At 49.5% G+C, this 18,200-nt stretch overlaps 1 protein-coding gene across 2 annotated transcripts in view; it reads right to left on the minus strand.

Annotated features, from left to right (window-relative positions):
* BTAF1 (B-TFIID TATA-box binding protein associated factor 1) overlaps positions 1–18,200 on the minus strand; it is a 1,094,445-nt gene that overhangs the window by 612,419 nt on the left and 463,826 nt on the right. For both annotated transcript variants that reach the window (XM_086922506.1, XM_086922505.1), the window contains exon 15: positions 16,601–16,705. In XM_086922506.1, the coding sequence (XP_086778632.1) occupies positions 16,601–16,705 (105 nt within the window). The remainder of the gene's footprint in view (positions 1–16,600; positions 16,706–18,200) is intronic.

Below are 18,200 nucleotides of genomic sequence, written 5' to 3' on the forward strand. Positions count from 1 at the left end.
AATTCCACATAATTATATGCTACATAATTACACTGCGCTCAACGTAACATACACTCCAAATACCACTCAGTGCCACATAATGACACTGAACTCAATGCCACATACACTCCAAATACCACTCAGTGCCACATAAGTATATGCTACATATATACACTGCGCTCAACGCAACATACACTCCAAATACCACTCAGTGCCACATAATTACATGTCACATAATTACACTGCCCTCAATGAAAGATACACTCCACACAATTCCACATAATTATATGCTACATAATTACACTGCGCTCAACGTAACATACACTCCAAATACCACTCAGTGCCACATAATTACCCGCCACATAATGACACTGAACTCAATGCAACATACACTCCACACAATTCTACTCAGTGCCACATAATTATATGCTACATAATTACACTGCACTCAATGCAACATACACTCCAAATACCATTCAGTGCCACAGAGTTACATGCCACATAATTACACTTTATCGCATCACCACAGCATCACTCAGCACCACCACATCATCACTCAGGGGCACCACAACATCACTATGCGCTACCACAGCATCACTGAACGCCACAGCATCACTCGTCGCAACCACAACATCATTCAGCGCCACCACAGCATCAATCTGTGCAACCATTCAACAACAACTACTTCAAATATGTTCTCTCAATGTTTCAAGCTTTATTAGAAATGTCACAAAAATATGTTAATATTTCACTTCTGTTCTTGGTTTTTCGTCACAATAAAATACACTGAACATAATCTTCACAAAAGTTATTTACAAAACTTTAAGCTATTGCCATTATAAATTACAATAACTTTTATTTAAGTATTAATCATTAAAAAAAATTAAAAGCAATTGTTATTTGTAATATCAATACATCTAAGTCACGTAAATACAACACATATTGCATTACAAAGGCTATAGGTGTCACATTTGCGAAAGTTAAAAGTATTGGCATTGTAAATGACTAAGCTATTAATTTCGCTATTTTCAAAACCAACACATAAATAAAAAAAAATTCATTTACAATACCAATAGCTCAAACTATCCTAATATGAGACTTATTGCATTGCAAATGCTTGTTTTATTCGTGTTACAGTAAATGACTCTCACAAAGGACATCCCATAACATGCAGATGAGCTTCATTTTATGTAGATCGGTAAGTGGGTCACTGTTTTTCGACAAATTAACTTTTATTAGCACAGACAACACTAAGCACTGCGTTACATTTAAAATCATGACTTAGTGTTTCTCCCAGCCATTATCTGGTTACATATAATCCCTACCAGCAAAGGCTGACTCCTACATCTTGAAACCCTTGTCATAACATCCTGTATTTCATTTACATACTTGTAATTTATTGTCAATGTGTACATATGATGCAAAGTGCTCCTATACCTTACATTGGGGGCAAGTAGCGCTAACACATTTTTTTTTTTTTTTTTTTTTTAAATTTTTGAAAACCTTTATTGGTGCATCCACAAAAGTACAAATACGGGCCCACAACCCTGAGGCTGGCCACGAAGACTGGTTGAGCACAGGTGCAGGCAATACAAAGACGCAATAGTTGACAATCTCGATAAGCAATTAGTCATCAGTTACACTGGAGAGTATTGGCTATCACGCCTAAGGAGCAATGGAGGTTAATTTTTAATTTTAAGTCTAGAAAACAATGAAGGATAGGTACAAAGGAGATCCGAGTCCGTACATTAAGTCCATATGAGTAGGCAACTGGAATAATGGCATCAATTACATGGAGCACCCCTTCAGAGTGGCAATACAATAGAAGAACAAAGCAGGCAACAGGAACCACGCTCGTGCCACTCCCAGCGCCGCCCACTCCCAACCATCCCCTATCACAGACCCAGAAAGAAAACAGTGTGAGAAAGCGCAGAAAAATAGGAAAAAGGCCCATAGAAATTAAAGAAATTAAAATATACCCCCCCACCCTACACCAAGCGGAGGCTACGGCCTACCCCCCCCGACAATGTGCCTGTCGCCCCATAAAGAACCCGAAATGCAGTTCAAGGAAGAGAAGAGAAGAAAGGAGAAAAAAGGGAAAAAAGAATAAAAATCACTTTGAATTATAGAGAGTGAGACTAGACCGTTCCAATCTGCGACTCTCAAAAACTACAAGGGAAGCGGGAGGAGGAGCCATTTCAAACATTCCCAGCCCCCCCGCCAAATCCACAATCCCACGCAATATGCGATTATTAGGAAGTAAACAATAACACGGAAGCAGGCAGGGAAGGACATTATAACGTGTGCGACTGAGACCAATGCGTGCCACCTCCAATCCCGGTCCAATCAGCTAAGCAACCGGCAGCACAAGAAGAAACCTAGCCCTGACCCGACCTCGGACAGATCTCAAAATGGAGCCCATGAAGAAGGCCCGCCCCCATCAAAACAAAGAACCAACATGGCAGCATTGCAAAGGAGAATAAAACAGTCACACATAGCATCAATAGAACGTCACCAATATGTCCATCGTCCGTATCAATGAAGTTCCGCAGTCCATCGGGGAAATGTGGAGTCTCCGGAGCGCTGGATAAAGGCAACAATGAGGAATCCGCCGGGGGGGCCAGCTGTTGCGAGTCCCGGTCCTGAGGCTGCAACACTGTTGCAAGCGGCAGAGTTAAAGCACACTTACGAACTCCACCGGCCCAATAAGCCTTCCCCGCCACAGTAGCAACATCAAGGGGAGCAACAATTAGCAAGCAGTTGGGGGAAGTCAATGTACAGTCCGTGGAAAAACAGGCCAAATTCGAGGTCCACCCCACCTCCACCCACCCGCCCGGGCATCAAACAAAGGAGATTTCCTAGCCCTGGCCAGATCTGGGACTCGGGAGAACAAGAGAAAATGGCCGCTCAGAGGAGGGGGGCGGTGCGTACACAAGGAAAGAATGGCGTCCGGTCCCAGAAATGGAATCCCCCCCGGTCCTAGTCATGTCTGGCATAGTCCAGCCGGTAGAATCACGAAGCAATGCGGCCAAAGTCCGAAACAAGTATACTGGTGCTGAAGCAGGAGGGCAGGACACTGGCAGCCAAGTCACCGTCATCTCGAAGAGTTGCACACAGGGAAACATGGAGCAAGGGGGAAACACTGTATCAGTGACTTTACCATTAGATGGCAACACTCCACTATCTGCCACAGCAGTAGTCACTGTATCCTCCATTGTGTCTCGCTGAGACAATGTTGCTATGTTGGGCTGCAAGAATCCCTGTCCGGAATGTTGTAGGAGACTGTCCCCTCGTTCCTGGCCAGGAGATTGAGCACAGGCAGCGAGTCGCGTCCCCAGCGCACTACAGCCACTTCTCATCACTGATCTTAACTCACCCAGGGCTGCCATCACGTCCGCGAGGGTGAATTCAGGCTGTGAAGCCCCCATGGTAGCAATCCTGTAGAAAGATTATGTTCCGACCCCTTTCACGCCGGGGAGCTAGCTGCTTCCCAAGGGGGAGACGTTGGTTTCCTTCCAGTATCAAAGCACCAGCTTCGCCATCTTGTCCCCTTCCTCACGAGATAGTGCGGGGGGAGATCGAGGGAAGCGGCGGGGCGCAATCAGGCTGACAGCAGCAGTCCCCAAGCTAGCGTTCTTCAGCCCGATGTGATACAACGTCGGATGGCCGATGGTTTCGTTGCGAGACACTCAGAGCCGGGTAGGGCACATCGTCCGCGGCCAGAAGGACGTGCGGGACGGAGCAGGAACATGGCGGCCAGTAACAAAGGACCCGCTGGTCCGGCGCCTCCGTCCTCCGTCACTGCTGCAGTCCGAGGCGTGCACAGTGGATGCCGTTGGCCGGCAGCGCCCAGGCCGAAACCCCACACAGAAGCACCGTCCAGCCTCACCACCCCCACAGCCGGGCCACCGCAGAAGGGGACGTGAGGTCCACAGAGCGTCACGAAGCAAGCCGAGTCCCGGGCCAGGCGCGACCGTCCACAGCTTCGAAACCCGGGCGGGTGGAGGGGCCGGCGGAACACCGGCAGTGTCAGCTCCGTTGCCCGCACCTTTTAGGAGGAAAACTGGAGAGCAATGCAAGCAGGATCGTGGTGCGGGAGTCCGGGGCCGGCGGAGCCAAAAGCTGCGCGTCCGCTCAGGTCGCCATCTTGGCTCCTCCCCCGCTAACACATTTTTAAAAATCACTTAAGGCTATTTAAATTGTTGTTTGTGTAAATACTCAAACAAACTCATTCATTAAAGTTAGAGCTGTTGGCATAGCAAATTATATATATATTTTTTTACTTTTGCTTTTTCATACCAATGGCAATAGTACTAGGCAAATATAATTACTCCACTGCAACAAAAAAAGAGCAAAAAACATTGTCATTTTTAATGCCAACAGCTCTAACTTTAAGAAATGCGAGACCTATTGCATTGCAAATGCTTGTTGTATGTAGTATCTGGCTGTCATGTTGTCCGTCCGAATTAAGACAGCTTTGTTCTGTATGTGTATTTGTAAGGACTTCAGTGCTAGGAAAATTGCCAGCAACTCTAGGTGATTGATGTGAAGCACCTTTTGTTGAGAGGTCCATCTTCCCTGAGTTGTGTGGTGGAGGAGATGTGCTCCCCATCCTATCAGGGATGCGTCTGTTGTCAGTACTATCTGTGGAAATGGCTCTAGGAACGGCCGCCCTTTGGACACGTTTTTGGTGTTCCACCACTGCAGAGAGCGATGTGTGCGGCTGTCCACCAACACCAGGTCTGTTAGTGGTCCTTGTGCCTGATTCCACTGATGTGTTATACATTCCTGCAATGGGCGCATTTGCAGTCTTGCATATGGTACAATAAAAATGCAAGATGCCTCATGCCTATTAGTTGCATGAACACTCTGGCTGGAAGAGAGTGTTGGTTTTGAAACCTTGTAACTAAGGCTTGAATGCTCTGTATCCTGGCTGGACTGGGATAAGTTAGAGCTGCATTGGTGTTTATGGTAGCCCCTAGGTATTGGTGTACATGAGAGGGCTGGAAATGTGACTTGGTGTAATTGATTGTAAACCCCAAGTTGTGCAGTGCTTTAATTGTTGGAGATGTGTGTTGGACACACCGATTGAAGGACTTGGCTTTTATGAGACAATCTTCTAAGTAAGGGAAGACGTGGATAAGTTGTCTACTGAGACGCCATCTTCACTCACCGCATGGGTTGCCTTTGCCAAGGCCTGTTGAACAGACACCGCCGACAGCGAGAGCCTGCGTGGGACAGCTCGAGCCTCCATTCTGGTCATCGAAGACACCTCCTGGTCCACGTGGCTGCAGAGTCAAGCGTCCACTCTTCACCTGATCGCGACAACAGCATCTGGTTCCTTCCTGGTTCCACTCCAGTCACTGGCTAGTGACTGTGAACATTGTCCCCTCTGCTTTCAGGTCTCCATCTTCCTCGATCCACCCTTGGATCACTCCGGACATCTACCTCCTGGTCGCCTGCAGCATCTTTCTCCAAGGCTCCATAGACTTCGAGGCGGAAACCCAACACTTTCACACCTATGCACCCGCAGCCCGTGGGTGAGGTAACGAGAGCATTTCGGTGCTCAAAAGTAGATTGACTCTCCTAGTGTCCAGGTACCCTGTAGTTTTAGTCTCAACCAGTCGGAACTGTCTTTACTTATCTTTTTCGTAATTTGTTCAGGCCCATTGGCTTTGCATTGAAACCCGCCTGTGTGTTCTAACACTGCACACGCGTCCCGCGGGCCTCCTGCTCCTTACCTAAGGTTAGGGTAGTGTAGCCCCAGCGATTCTACAGCCTCTGGGCATCTTCATTTCTTCTATCGTTCTACTTATACCAATTACTTAATATATGGTTTGTCGTGCCCCTAGGGCACCATTGTAATTTGTGCGACTTACTGTATTTTTCCTAAGAGTATTGTTATGTGCTTAGCCCTCTGATCTCATAAAGAGTTCAGAGGTGTTTGTTAGTAATAAATATATTGTTTGTTTTCATAACAACCTGTGTGGTGTCCTTTCATCTGGTATTCAAGGGGTTATTTGTGGTAAAACAGCTGGCTTCACATGCCAAAAGAGTTTAGCCTTAGACTGCTTTGTCCATGCTACCATTAGGATAGCTGGTCTATGAGGTTGACTGACTTACTTACAATCAATCACCATAAGGGCTGTTTGGACTGATACAAGGTGATCACTAGAACTAGTGAGCATCATATATCAGGCCAACTTCTCACAACCACGAAAGGCAGAAGTTTGCTGGCGCTGGCCCGACAAGCCCAAGGACTTGGCTTTAGCCCTGGAGTCCTTGAAACGCTCAAGCGCACTGTCTGCCTTGTCGAACGTAATGTCCAAGAGCGTGGCCTGGATATCAGCCGAAAAGTTGGCGGACCTGAGCCAGGCGTGGCGACCGACCGCCACCGTCGGGGAAATCGCTCTACCTTGCGAGTCCGTTGTATCCAATCCACATCGTATGGAGTAACGCGCTGCATCCCGCCCTTCCGCAGGGGCTTGAGCGAGCTTTGCCCGGGCCTCCGCCGGGCACTGTGGCAGCACGTCTGCAACCGTATCCCACAGAGAGTGAGTGTAACGGCCCAAAAGGCTAGCGGTGTTGACAGACCGCAGCCCCAAACTGAGTGAGGAGAACAGCTTCTTACCAAACTGGCCATACTTTTTGGATACCCGATCTGGCGGGGCAGTCAGGAATGTGGTCTGGAAATTAGAGACCTGGATAACCAGACTCTCAGGGGTGGGGGTGGCTGGACAGGAAGCAAAGGTCGCCAGGAGCCGGGCGGCGGCGTCGGGCAACGTTCCGATCTACAGGAAGGCCTGTAGCGGGCTGGGACCAGGTGCCCAGCAGAACGTCCGAGAGGGCTTCATTAAACGGCAGGAGAGGCTCCAGTGAGCTTGCTTGTGGTTTGAGCACCTCAGTGAGGAGGTTAGTCCTCACGGCCGCGGCGAGAAGCTCAAGAGCCAAGGCCTTGGCCACCCTCGTCAACACCACGCTGTTAAGCTGCCCCCTCCTCCGTAGCCACGGTAAGAGGGGAGACAAATCCAGTGTCGGGCGAAGTGTCCAGTCCACTGGCCTCCCCTAGCTCAACTGCCTAGTCCTGATCCGACTGGCACTCCTGTGCCAGAGGGTCCTCAGACCCCTCCCAGTCCCCCCCCCCCCGACATCAATCTCCTGATAGTCAGGGTAAAATGATGGAGCCGGATCGTAGATGAATTGCTCATCTCTTGGCGTCGAAGCAGACGCCGGATCCGGACCGGGGCTGGGACGTGGTAGTCCGAAGACGGCGTCGGGGGCGACACCCTTGGTGACGGCGGAGGGGTTGTGAGGTCGACCGTCGTCGTCACGGATCCAGGCCTGGATCCTGAGGGGCCCTGTGGTGTCGGGACCGGAGTCGTCGAAGGCGCCTGGGCTGGAGCCGCCGGCCCACTTAGGCTCCCAGACGGATCCGCGGGGCCCGAAGGCGCCGCTGCGGGATACGGCAGAGGGAAGAGCGACCTCATGGCCGTGAGGAAGGCGCTGATCTCCTCCGGCGTCGCGTGCAGCCCAGGGACCCACGGGTATGGAGCTCAGAAGAGCGATGTTGCTTCTTCGACTTCTTGTGCCTCGACTTACCTCAGGACTTTGAACCAGACGAGTGGTGTTGACTCGCTGAGCTGTGATGACTACGGCCCGCAACTGGTCCCTCGACATCCTCCTGGACCGGGACCTCGAGCGGCGCAGGGCCGACTACCGGATCTCGAGTCGCTTACGGGACCGATCCCGCCTAGCTTTCGACGTCAAGGCCCGGCAGTCGGGGCACGATTTGTCATCATGGTCGGCCCGAGGCAATAAAGGCACTGACGGTCGGGGTCGGTAACCGACATCAGTCGGCTACAGTTGTCACAGGGCTTGAACCCAGGCAGCCCTACCGGCACCGGAGTCGATAAACGACTCGATAAGATCCAAAATAGATTGAAAAAAGTTGGTCAAAAAGTGACTAAGGAGTACTGCTCTTCCCGGATCTGCGCTTGCTAGCACAGAAAAAAGAAGAAGAACTGACGTCAGCGCGCGAGGGCGGCGTCTAAGTACTCTGACAACGTCACCCCTGCGATTAAGACGCCGTCGACCGACGCGGAGCCGCAGACGACGCCTACCGACACGCAGGGGTACTGCTACGCAAAACTTTCAGGATCCAGTCTGACGCCTGGGAATATTTTAAGGTAAGGCATCTAACACTAACCTGTTTCTTTCAGATTCCAGTGGCATGGAAAGCATGGGACCTACGTGTGGGCTCACTACACCACTGGATTCAAGCAAGCCTGGCTGATGAATGGTGATGCCCTGAAACTGGTCCCAGGATGCTGATTTCCAGTCTAGGGAGGACCTGGCTTGGCAGTTTGGACTGGACTGTTCCCACAAGGAACAGGGTCAAGACTGATTGGCATAAGGCTGGGTCCAAACTGGGGTGGTGTGGTGAGCAAAAGAATGATGGATTGAAAGCAGATCCTTGTGACTGGGGGTGAATGTTTGCATTGTCAAGCATTCCGTCCAAAAATTGTTTCTTTTGCATAAGTCACCCTTAAGGTAGGCCCTGGACAACCCAGAGCACAGGGTGCCAGGGTGCAATGTATTTAAATGGCAGGAAATGTACTTTTAACCTTTACCTGACTTGGTAGTGAGCAATTCTTAAATTAGTTTTTTCTCTGCAGCAAGGCTTATGCCACCCACAGGATAACAATGGCATTACCTTGCTACACTTTAGAACTGTAATTTACAAATGTGAAAATATAACTGATTCAAGTTTGGCGTCTCTGGAATCCTAATTTAAAATCCTAGTTGATGGTGAAGTTGGATTTTAAATTACAATTCTGAAAAGGCCACTTTTAGAAAGCTGGTGTTAGAATTGGGGGTCTCTGGTTGGCACAGGTATACACTTGAGTCAAACAGGGACCCTCTCCTCTAATCAGGGTGTGAATTATCCCCCTAGAATAACCCCTGCTCACCCTTCAGGTTGCGTTGCGCGAGCAGTCAAAGCTAAACTCTGGAGGGACAGGTTAGTTAAGCATTTGTAACCTTTCACAGTAAAACACACTGATTCCCCCCACCAATGGACACCAGGCTTAGGTTCTGTAAAAATACGGTTCCTTTATGTAAAAATATGAATGAATGAATGAAATATTATTTATAATGCGCAACTATGCCCAATGGGCGTCAAGGCGCCTAAACCAAATAAAAAGCTGTTAGCAGACTGAAACAGAGCCTACTGGTATGCCTTAATAAAGAGCCAAGTTTTCAATGACTTCCTAAAGAGGTCGAGGGAAGGAAGTAGTTTGATTTCAAGGGGGAGTGAATTCCACATCAGAGGTGCCAATATGGAGAAAGCTTTGCTCCCTCATCTAGCCTTCTTGGCTCTGGGAATTACCAGTTGATTGAGCTCGCTGGATCGTAAACATCTGCTCGGAACATATCTGGTGAGTAATGAACCAAGGGCATCAGCCGAGCCTGCAGTTAAAGCCTTATATGTAAGGCAAAGGAGTTTAAAAGTGATCCTTGAAGGAATGGGGAGCCAATGGAGGTTCTTCCTCGCTAAGGTCATAGATGCCAACCAGGGCAAAGCGAGAGCAAACCGCGCTGCAGCGTTCTGTATGACCTGCAAACGCTGAAGCAGGCCCTTGTTGGCCCCGGCGTATACTGAGTTGCAGTAATCAAGCCTTGAGCCAACAAGGGCAATCACCACCTGTTTCCGTGCCTGTGGGGACAGATAGTGCACGATCCTTTTCAGGGTCTTGATGACACCCCAACAGGTCGCCACCGTTCTGTTAACCTGTAGCTCCATGGAGAGCTGGGTGTCAAAGATGACGCCTAGGTTCCTGGCAGATTTAGTAGGTATAGGGCAGCTACCTAAAGAAGGAGGCCACCAATCACCTGACCACATGTCCTGGTCCTTGCCAAAGACCAGGACCTCTGTCTTGTCCCCGTTCAACTTTAGGGAGTTGGAGACCATCCACTCTGCAACAAGTTGCATGCAGGCCCTAAAGTTAGAAGCAGTCTCACTGACAGAGTGGGTCAGGGAAACCATAATCTGCGTGTCGTCAGCATACGACACTACCTCCATCCCCTGAGATCTTACAAGTCTTGCAAGGGGGGCCACGTAGATGTTGAACAGGGTCGGACACAATGCCGACCCCTGTGGCACCCCACATTGCAAGGACTTAGCAGGGGAGAGGTATTCACCTAGCATGACACGCTGCTCTCGATGTTGTAGAAAGGAGCTCAGGAGGCTGAGCGCCGGTCCGACTACCCCTGCCTCCCTTAACCTAGATGTTAAAGTCAGGGGAGACAGGGTGTCGAAAGCTGCTGAAAGATCAAGCAGCACCAGTACGGTGGCGAGACCCAAATCTACTTTTCTGCGGATGTTATCCATGACTTTAGTCAAGGCAGACTCCGTGCTATGTAGCTTTCTGAAGCCATGTTGGGACCCGTCCAGGAAGCCTGAGGTGTCAAGGAAGTTTGAAAGATGGAAATTCAAATGGGTCTCCAACATCTTAGCAGGGGCTGGCAGCAGAGAGATGGGTCTGAAGTTCTTCAGCACTCCAGGGTCTAAGGTGGTCTTTTTCAGAAGCGGCTTTACGATGGCTCTCTTCCAGAGTGACGGAAAGATACCCTGTTCCAAGGCTCCATTCATTACCTCAAGCATCGGGGGAAGAATGATCTCTCTGCAGTTCTTAAGTACTTTAAGAGGCACTGGATCAAGAGGGGATGAAGATTTTGTTTTATCCAACAGGCTATTGAGATCTTCTAGAGTGAGAGCCGGGAAGTGTTCAAGGGACTGAGGGGAGTCTTTATTCCAGGCTTCCAGTCGTGTAATTTGCGAGGAGTCCTCCGAACTGAGCAAGTTCCTCTGCGACTTTAGGGCTATGTAAATATCGTCTATCATATGTATCATATGCAGATCAACTTATCACAAGACCTCTTATAACGTTTCTTAGCTTGGGCCACAAGATATCAGATATTGGCAAGTGTTCTTTTTGGTTGCTAGTTGCTTCCTTTTTAGTCCTTATTATCTTAAAACAGTTCCGGTTACTCTTAAAAATTATGATGCCACAGTTCTTTAAAGGTAATGTTCCAGACTTGAAACGGATTATAAGATACTCACACGGTTTCCCAGTACCCTATGCAATGTTTGAAGCGTTGTTGTGCGGTTCGCAAATGCCTGGGCGCTTCGTAGCGCTCTTGTACGCCTCATACATGCACCAATCGAAAGTCTCTTCAAAGCTCACGCGCCTCGCATTAGACGCGTACGACGAGACGGATACAATACAAGGGGGGTACGAGTCGTACTATTCTTGTGCGACTCGTACTGCGGCTGTTGGGGGCACAGGCGTTCACGATGGACCACTCACAGTTCGAGGCGTACCCGGGGCCTCAGTGTACACAGGCGGTGCGAGTCGTAGTGAGAGTGCGACTCGTACTCCGGCACAGACTTAACGGCTCTGATCAGGGTACGCGCCTCACGCCTGCGGGGACAATGCTGGCAGGCAGGGGCGTGCTGGATTACTCAAAGTGCACAGGCCTACGGGGAAATAAGAACGTTGCGGGCCCGGAGCCCGTTGCGTGCAGATCGTCCTTGGAAGTGCGCGACGTTCGCTCTTGCGTCGTAGGGCGCTTCTGGAGGGCAGACGTACTTTGGGGTCTGTGGACTGCGGGTGGCTTCCAGATGGCGGGGCGCGACACAGGGGCCTCCAATACCGGCTGTAAAGATGGCGAGTCCCTTGGGTGTGCGGCGCGGCCTCTTCCCGAGGTCAGAGGGAACAGCGGGGCGGCCGGGTGCGATCACAGTGCACGGGCGGCCGTCCAGGCTTTAGAAGTGCGCTCGTGGAGACCAGGATTCTGGCGGGAGGGGGCAGACAAGCACTCCAGGTCCTTCCAAATAGTGAGCAGGGGCAGACGAGCAGGCGGCCTGACCCGAGGGGCAGAGAGCGGCTCTTGGCAGAGCGAGGCTCTCAACGGGTAAAAGGGCGGCCGCTCCAGAGTGCCACAACTCTAGGAGGGGGCAAGGGAGGTGCAGTCTTGCCTCCAGCGGGAGGAAACACAGCTCTGTTTGCAGATGAGCCAAGGCACAAAGAACCCACTGGTCCTGGGGTTCAGTTCAGGGGGCAAGCTCCGTCAAACCCTTGGAGAAAGTTTCAAGCACAATTCAGCAAAGTCATTTTAGGTCTTCTCCTCTCCTTCCTCAGCAAGGCAAACTGCAGGCCAGTCCTTCCAGCTTCTTCTTCCTTCTAGTTGGGCAGAGGTAAATGTAAATGTAAATGTAAATGTGTTTTATTTGTATAGCGCGAACAGTCACCCGTAAGTATCCCGGCGCTTGTACTCCTACCACAAGGGAACCCCTCCTGGCTTTTCCTTGTGAGGTGTCCACTCCTGGGCATCCCATGGTGAAACCAGGCATCCCTTGTGTATCGGGGGCCGTTGTGGAGACTAAGCAAGCTATTGCCCAGAGTTGCAGCGTGGGGCCCATGCTTAGATTCAGCACTGAGGCGAGAATATCCAGTCAGGGGAATTTAAGCCCGATCCCGCCGAGGCGGGGATCGAACCCTGGTCCCTGGCCAGCACTCTGCATCAAGGTCTGCCGCTCTAACCATTGAGCCACACTTCTCCACTGTTGTGTTGTGGGAAACAGGATCTCGTTTCTAGGGAGCAGGGCTCCTACACTTATACCCAGTTTCTTTTGTTCTTTCAGGCCAGGGGGGCCTTTGCATAGCCTATTTCAGTTTTGAAGCACTCTGTTGTGCTGTTCCTGGCTTTTCCTTTCAGTGTGAGTGGCAGAGACCTCAGACGCTCCGCAGGAGGTGGAGCCAGCATTGTGATGACAGGGGCAGCCAGGAGTTCTCTGTTGACAGTCTTCCCTCTTCCTGGGCCAGGTGTCGGGCTGAGTCATCAGTCGCTCCCCAGGAGGTGGAGCCAGCATTGTGGTGGCAGAGCACAGCCCTATTCAGAGTCCAGGGGCACTCCCACCAGCCACCTAGGTGTAATCCTGGAATTCACCACCGGTCATCCCCCAGCCCTGTCACTCACACAACCCAGACAGCAGATACACATCCTAGCAGAGGCGGGCTGAAATGGTTAGGCAAGCAAATGCTAACTTTCTAAAAGTAGCATTTGCAAACACAGGATATTAAAATAAACTTTACTAAAAGAAGTATTTTATTATTCTCTGTTCAGGCATACTAAACTTGACCTTCTACCATGTTCCCTGAGCCTGCTGGGATTATAGGGTTTAATAATTCCAGCAGCCCATCTTGGCCTATGAGAACAGATAGCCTTACAATAGTGAAAAACGAAATTGGCTGTGATTCACTATTAGGACATGCCACACACATCAGGGCTTATCCTACCTTACACTTACAATGCACCATGCCCTTGGGCCTACCATAGGGGTGACTAATATGGAGCAAAGGGAAGGTTTAGAGGCTGGCAAGTGTGTGCACTTGCCCAGCCAGGATGACAGTACCAGACTGCACCCAGATTCTGCAATGGCAGACCTAGACACATTTTAAAAGGCTGCTTCTGTGGGTGGCGTAACCAGCGCGCGAGGCCCACTAGCAGTAGTGGTATTTACAAGCCCTAGCACTCCTGGTGCACTTTACTGGGGACTGACAGTAAATCCACTGAACCAATCATGGACATCAATTACAAGTACACTTTACATTGGGAGCACTTGCACTGGAGCACGGATTGGCCGTGGCGCAGTGCCCTGAGCAGCGAACACCAGCAAAACATCTGAGGCACATCAGCAAAAAGTGGAAGGGAGACTCACGCCAAGGTGCCAGGTTTAACAGTTGGCAATTTCTTTCTTTAGCCATTTGGTGCTTGTATCCTGTCTCTGATCACATGACTAGGTCTAGTTGGTAGTTGGCCTTTGTGCAGTACTCCTAGACAGCCACGCACAATGGGAGCTTAGGTGTGTCTCAAAAGGCTGTTTTTGGCAGGACTGGAAGGAGGAGCTGGATACAGCCTCAACTTACACCTGAATAGGCTGTGTCCTGTCCACACAAAAAGGGCTGCATACTTCCCTGTAGGGAGTCTGGAGCCAGGGCAAGAAAGGAGGACCTCTGTACACTTCAAAGGCATGTCTTTGAAGTCTCCCCAACTTCAAAGGCCCCACTGGGTATAAGTCCTGGAACTCAGACACCAGTACACATCTGGACCTGTGGATTCTCCGCCAGGAGAAAGGACCACTCTGCTGCTGAAGGACTGTCACTTTGTTGACTGATTTGCTGGTCTGCTACCCTCTTGCCTGTGTGAGAAGAACTGGACCTGCATCACTTGTCCCTAGAACCAAATGTGACTCCAGGGGCTAACTTGCTGGCCTCCTGATCTGAAGCCTCAGGGACATAACAGGCTTCCAACCCCTGCACCTGGACTCAAACCACGAGTAGACTCACAGATGGCAGTGATGCCACCCCAGTCCTGTACCCTTGGAAGTGAGCCTAAAGTGCTTGCCAGCAGAGCCAAAGCATCTCTGCTGAAAGACACATGCCCGAGCAGAAGTGATGCATCTCCTCAGGTGAGTGGCGCATCGCTGAGCCGAACCAATGCATCATCGCTGCTGCTTGCAAAAGACTTGCATCATCACCGCCTCCCACATCGTGGGATGATGCATTGCCTTTGGAACCGCTGCTCTGCAACGCTTTTCCCGGAGCAAGCTCTTCGCATCTCTCATCGATGGCAGTCTCGACGCTGACACCAGAACTCCACCGTTCATCGGAACAGACGCATTGCCTCTGCTGTGCCTCGCATCCTCAACCCCGGACTTTGCATTGCAAGTCCCGCCTACAGGACCATTGATATCAACGCAACAGGACCTTGCACTGCAGCCTCTCTGGACTGACGCCTTGCCTATGCGATGCATCTTCAATGCGGAACCACGTAACGCTCCGAAACCAGGATTTAAGATACTTTGTTCAGCGAGCTTAACTGGGTCCCTGTAGCCGGCCAGAGTCCCATCGCAGTCTGCCTCAACTTGTGACTTTTTCCTGGCCCAGTTGACCAGATATCCCCAATAGCTCTTTAAAAACCAATATCTCCAGTATTGGATTTTTGCCGTTTTGGTCTTATTTTATTTATTAAAGTCAGATCTATTTTTCTGACTTGGTATGGATTCTTTGTGTGTGGTGTATTCACAGTTTTAGCGTTTGAAGTGTTGCACAAATACTTTACATACAGCCTCTAAGTTAAGCCTGACTGCTCTGTGCCGAGCTACCAGAGGATGAGCACAGGTTATTTTAGGATTTGCCTGCCTCTAACCCGGATTAGTATTGTGGTTGCTGCCTGACCAAGGCTCATACCCCAGTCAACTAGTAACACAGTTTTAAACACCCAAGGAGACTGAAACTGGAAAACAATTGGACTGGTGCAGTTAGGCAGGACCATTACTCCTATTGCTATATTTTCATTACGTCCGGATAGAGACTTTGGTACAGTGTCAGGCTGTATGACAGCAGGTTTCTCTTTAGTAATTTTGAAGCTTGACATCAGTCAAGATCACACTGAAGTCTGTTCAAGGTCTTACAGCAGAGTCAGCACTGAATTCTCTACCGGCATAGAGGCGGAATGGCTGGAGCAGGAGTAGGCGTGTTTACCCAAGTCAGAACGGGACGAGGAACGGGTCATCTAAGTCAGATGGTGCTGGGGACAGAACCCACTCACAGAAACCAGACTGGAAGTCCCTGCTGTTCCTTGGGGCAAGAAGTCACACCAGAGGAATACGGAATTGTGCCGAAAATCAGCAGCGTGGACTCTTTGGAGGCCACAATCGGCTGTGGCGGAGCAAACAGCCCAAGTAAATTGGGTGACAATGGCATCAATTGGTGAAATCTGATCTGCAACTGGAGGGAGACCAAATTACATTGTGATGCCCTCACACCTCCTTAGATGTTGAGTGATGCAATGGGGTAGAATTCCGCTTTGCTTTTTATTTAGGTGTGCATTTAACTTAGATGTCAACTTACAGGAGGACTTTGCAAATGAAGTAGACCTCTCGCAGAATGGCCCTGGGGCCACAACAGAGTCTGCGACCTGAAGCAGGGCTTACAAGAGGGCAGCAACTTCTGTTCGGTAATGTACAACTTCTCGGTCCCAGATTGCTTTTCGTTGCAGGAAGGCACTTTTATTGCACAATGTTGAGTCGTGTTCCGAGCTCAAACACCACACACTCCTTGTGAAGGTCTGTGACCAACATCTGTGGTCTACAGTCACAGCATGGTTTGAAACCTGTAATTTCAGATAGTGACATCATTGTTCCCTAGCATACTGGCTATTGTTTCAGGAATCGTGCTCCATATCAGTTTTGGAAGGTGTGGAAATAAAGGAACTGAAGTCATCGCGCAGTGATGGCGCTTATATGTGCTCCGCTCTGTCACTTCCGGGGCAGTACAGAGCCAGCGTGGATCCACACACTGCCACCAGCGGCACGCAAGAGCATGGATTGATCAAAAATTTCAGACCCCATTTGGCATCTCGAGAGTTTTCCAAGGAGAAAAATCTAAGGTTCAAAGTATCCATCAGAACAACAAAATTGGGCTTCGATTTGCTTGTTTTTTTTCTGAACAATATACACACAAAAGTTGTCTGCTGGTAAATTAACATACATTACCTTGTGAATCAGGTCCAGAATTTCTTGGTTGCTTTCCAGAATAGAAAATTGAAAAATGTGCCTGAGCATGTCTTGAAGAATAGGAGTCAACCAGAGGGAATAGCTCTGTAAACAGACAAAGCAAACTGGGTTACAAATGAAAAAGCTTAGTTCAATTTATTTTCAAATCAAGACAAGCAGTTCCTCTTGTTAGTCTGGGATAAAATGATTACAGTTGAAGACCTGGTTATATCCTGATCTAAAGTCAAAGACTTATTTCGGACCAATATTTATAAATGGGGTTAAGGCTTCTTCTAGATCTTAAAGAAGAATATCATCAACTTATTTCAATTCAGCTACTCTAAATCTGTTTCTACATATCCCAACATTAAAACTCTGAAAGACAAGCTTTGTTTTGAAATGTTGCACTGAAATGTATTGACAATAGCGTTTTAGGAAGGCTCAAAGTAAAAAGCAGTGGCAAAGCCAATAGGTCTCGCCTATGCAAGAACTTTCGGCTTTGCCAATGTGTTTTGGTAATGCTGTACACTCGCGTGGCTGTCCACCATGGCTAAAAGTTAGTGGCGCAGGGGAGAGTAGAATGGAGAAGAGTGGACTAGTGTGTTGTAGAGTGGAGTGGGCACAGTATCTCCTGTATTGAAGCGTAATAGAGTGAAGTTGCATAGAGTAGAGAGGACTGGGGTAGAGAGCATTGGCGTAGAGCAGGGGTCTTCAAACTGTAAATCGTAAATCGTAAATCATACGTTCTTATATAGCGCCTTTCACCGTAAGGTCTCAAGGCGCCTGCTTTGGGTACCCGTCCTTGCCTTTCCCTGCGAGATTACCCCTACTGGGCATCCCCAAGGTGAAGACCAGGCATCCCATCGCGGTGGGGCCGTAGTGGAGATTAAGCAAGCTATTGCCCAGAGTTGCAGAGTGTGAACCCACGATTCTAGTAGGCACCGAGGCGAGAATTATCGAGTCTGTGGACATTTTGAGTTCAAGGCCCTGCCGCGTCAGGGATTGAACCCTGGTCCCGGGTCTGACCTCTGCCTCAGGGACTGCCTCCTCTAACCGGTGAGCCACACTTCTCCACTGTGGGGCGCATTCCCAGTCACACTCCTGCCCAGGCCCAATGGCTTCAGCCCCCCTCTTCCCCCGTCCTGTGTCTCAGCCATGGCTGCTGCAGAGCAACTCGAGCTGCTGGGGACTCAGCTAGGCAGTGCTTGGAGTCTTATCTCCAGCACGCCTGTCAGAGTTTTTCACAGGGCTTTAAAGTCCATTTGCATTTACATGCCTTTGTAAACTGGATACAGAGGCTTAGTATTTTTTCCTGGTTCCAGTACCCCCTGGGTCCCCACTCTGCCTATTCCTTATATTAATATTTTACATTTACAGCTGTAGTGTGAGAATGTATTTCATGAAAAGGAATATAAAGTAGGGTTTCTAAAAGAAAAATGCCTGCTGTATGTTGTTTAAAGAGCCTGCAAAGACCTCCTCTTGACACTAAATAGACCTATAAATAAACAAGCATTGGCATAGCCAATAGTTCTCGCCTTTGGGACCTTATAAGTGTTAAGTTATCCAGCACAATATCCTTGGTGCAACAACATTAACTGTT

The sequence above is a fragment of the Lissotriton vulgaris genome, chromosome 5, assembly GCF_964263255.1.
Source record: "Lissotriton vulgaris chromosome 5, aLisVul1.2, whole genome shotgun sequence".
NCBI lineage: Eukaryota > Metazoa > Chordata > Amphibia > Caudata > Salamandridae > Lissotriton > Lissotriton vulgaris.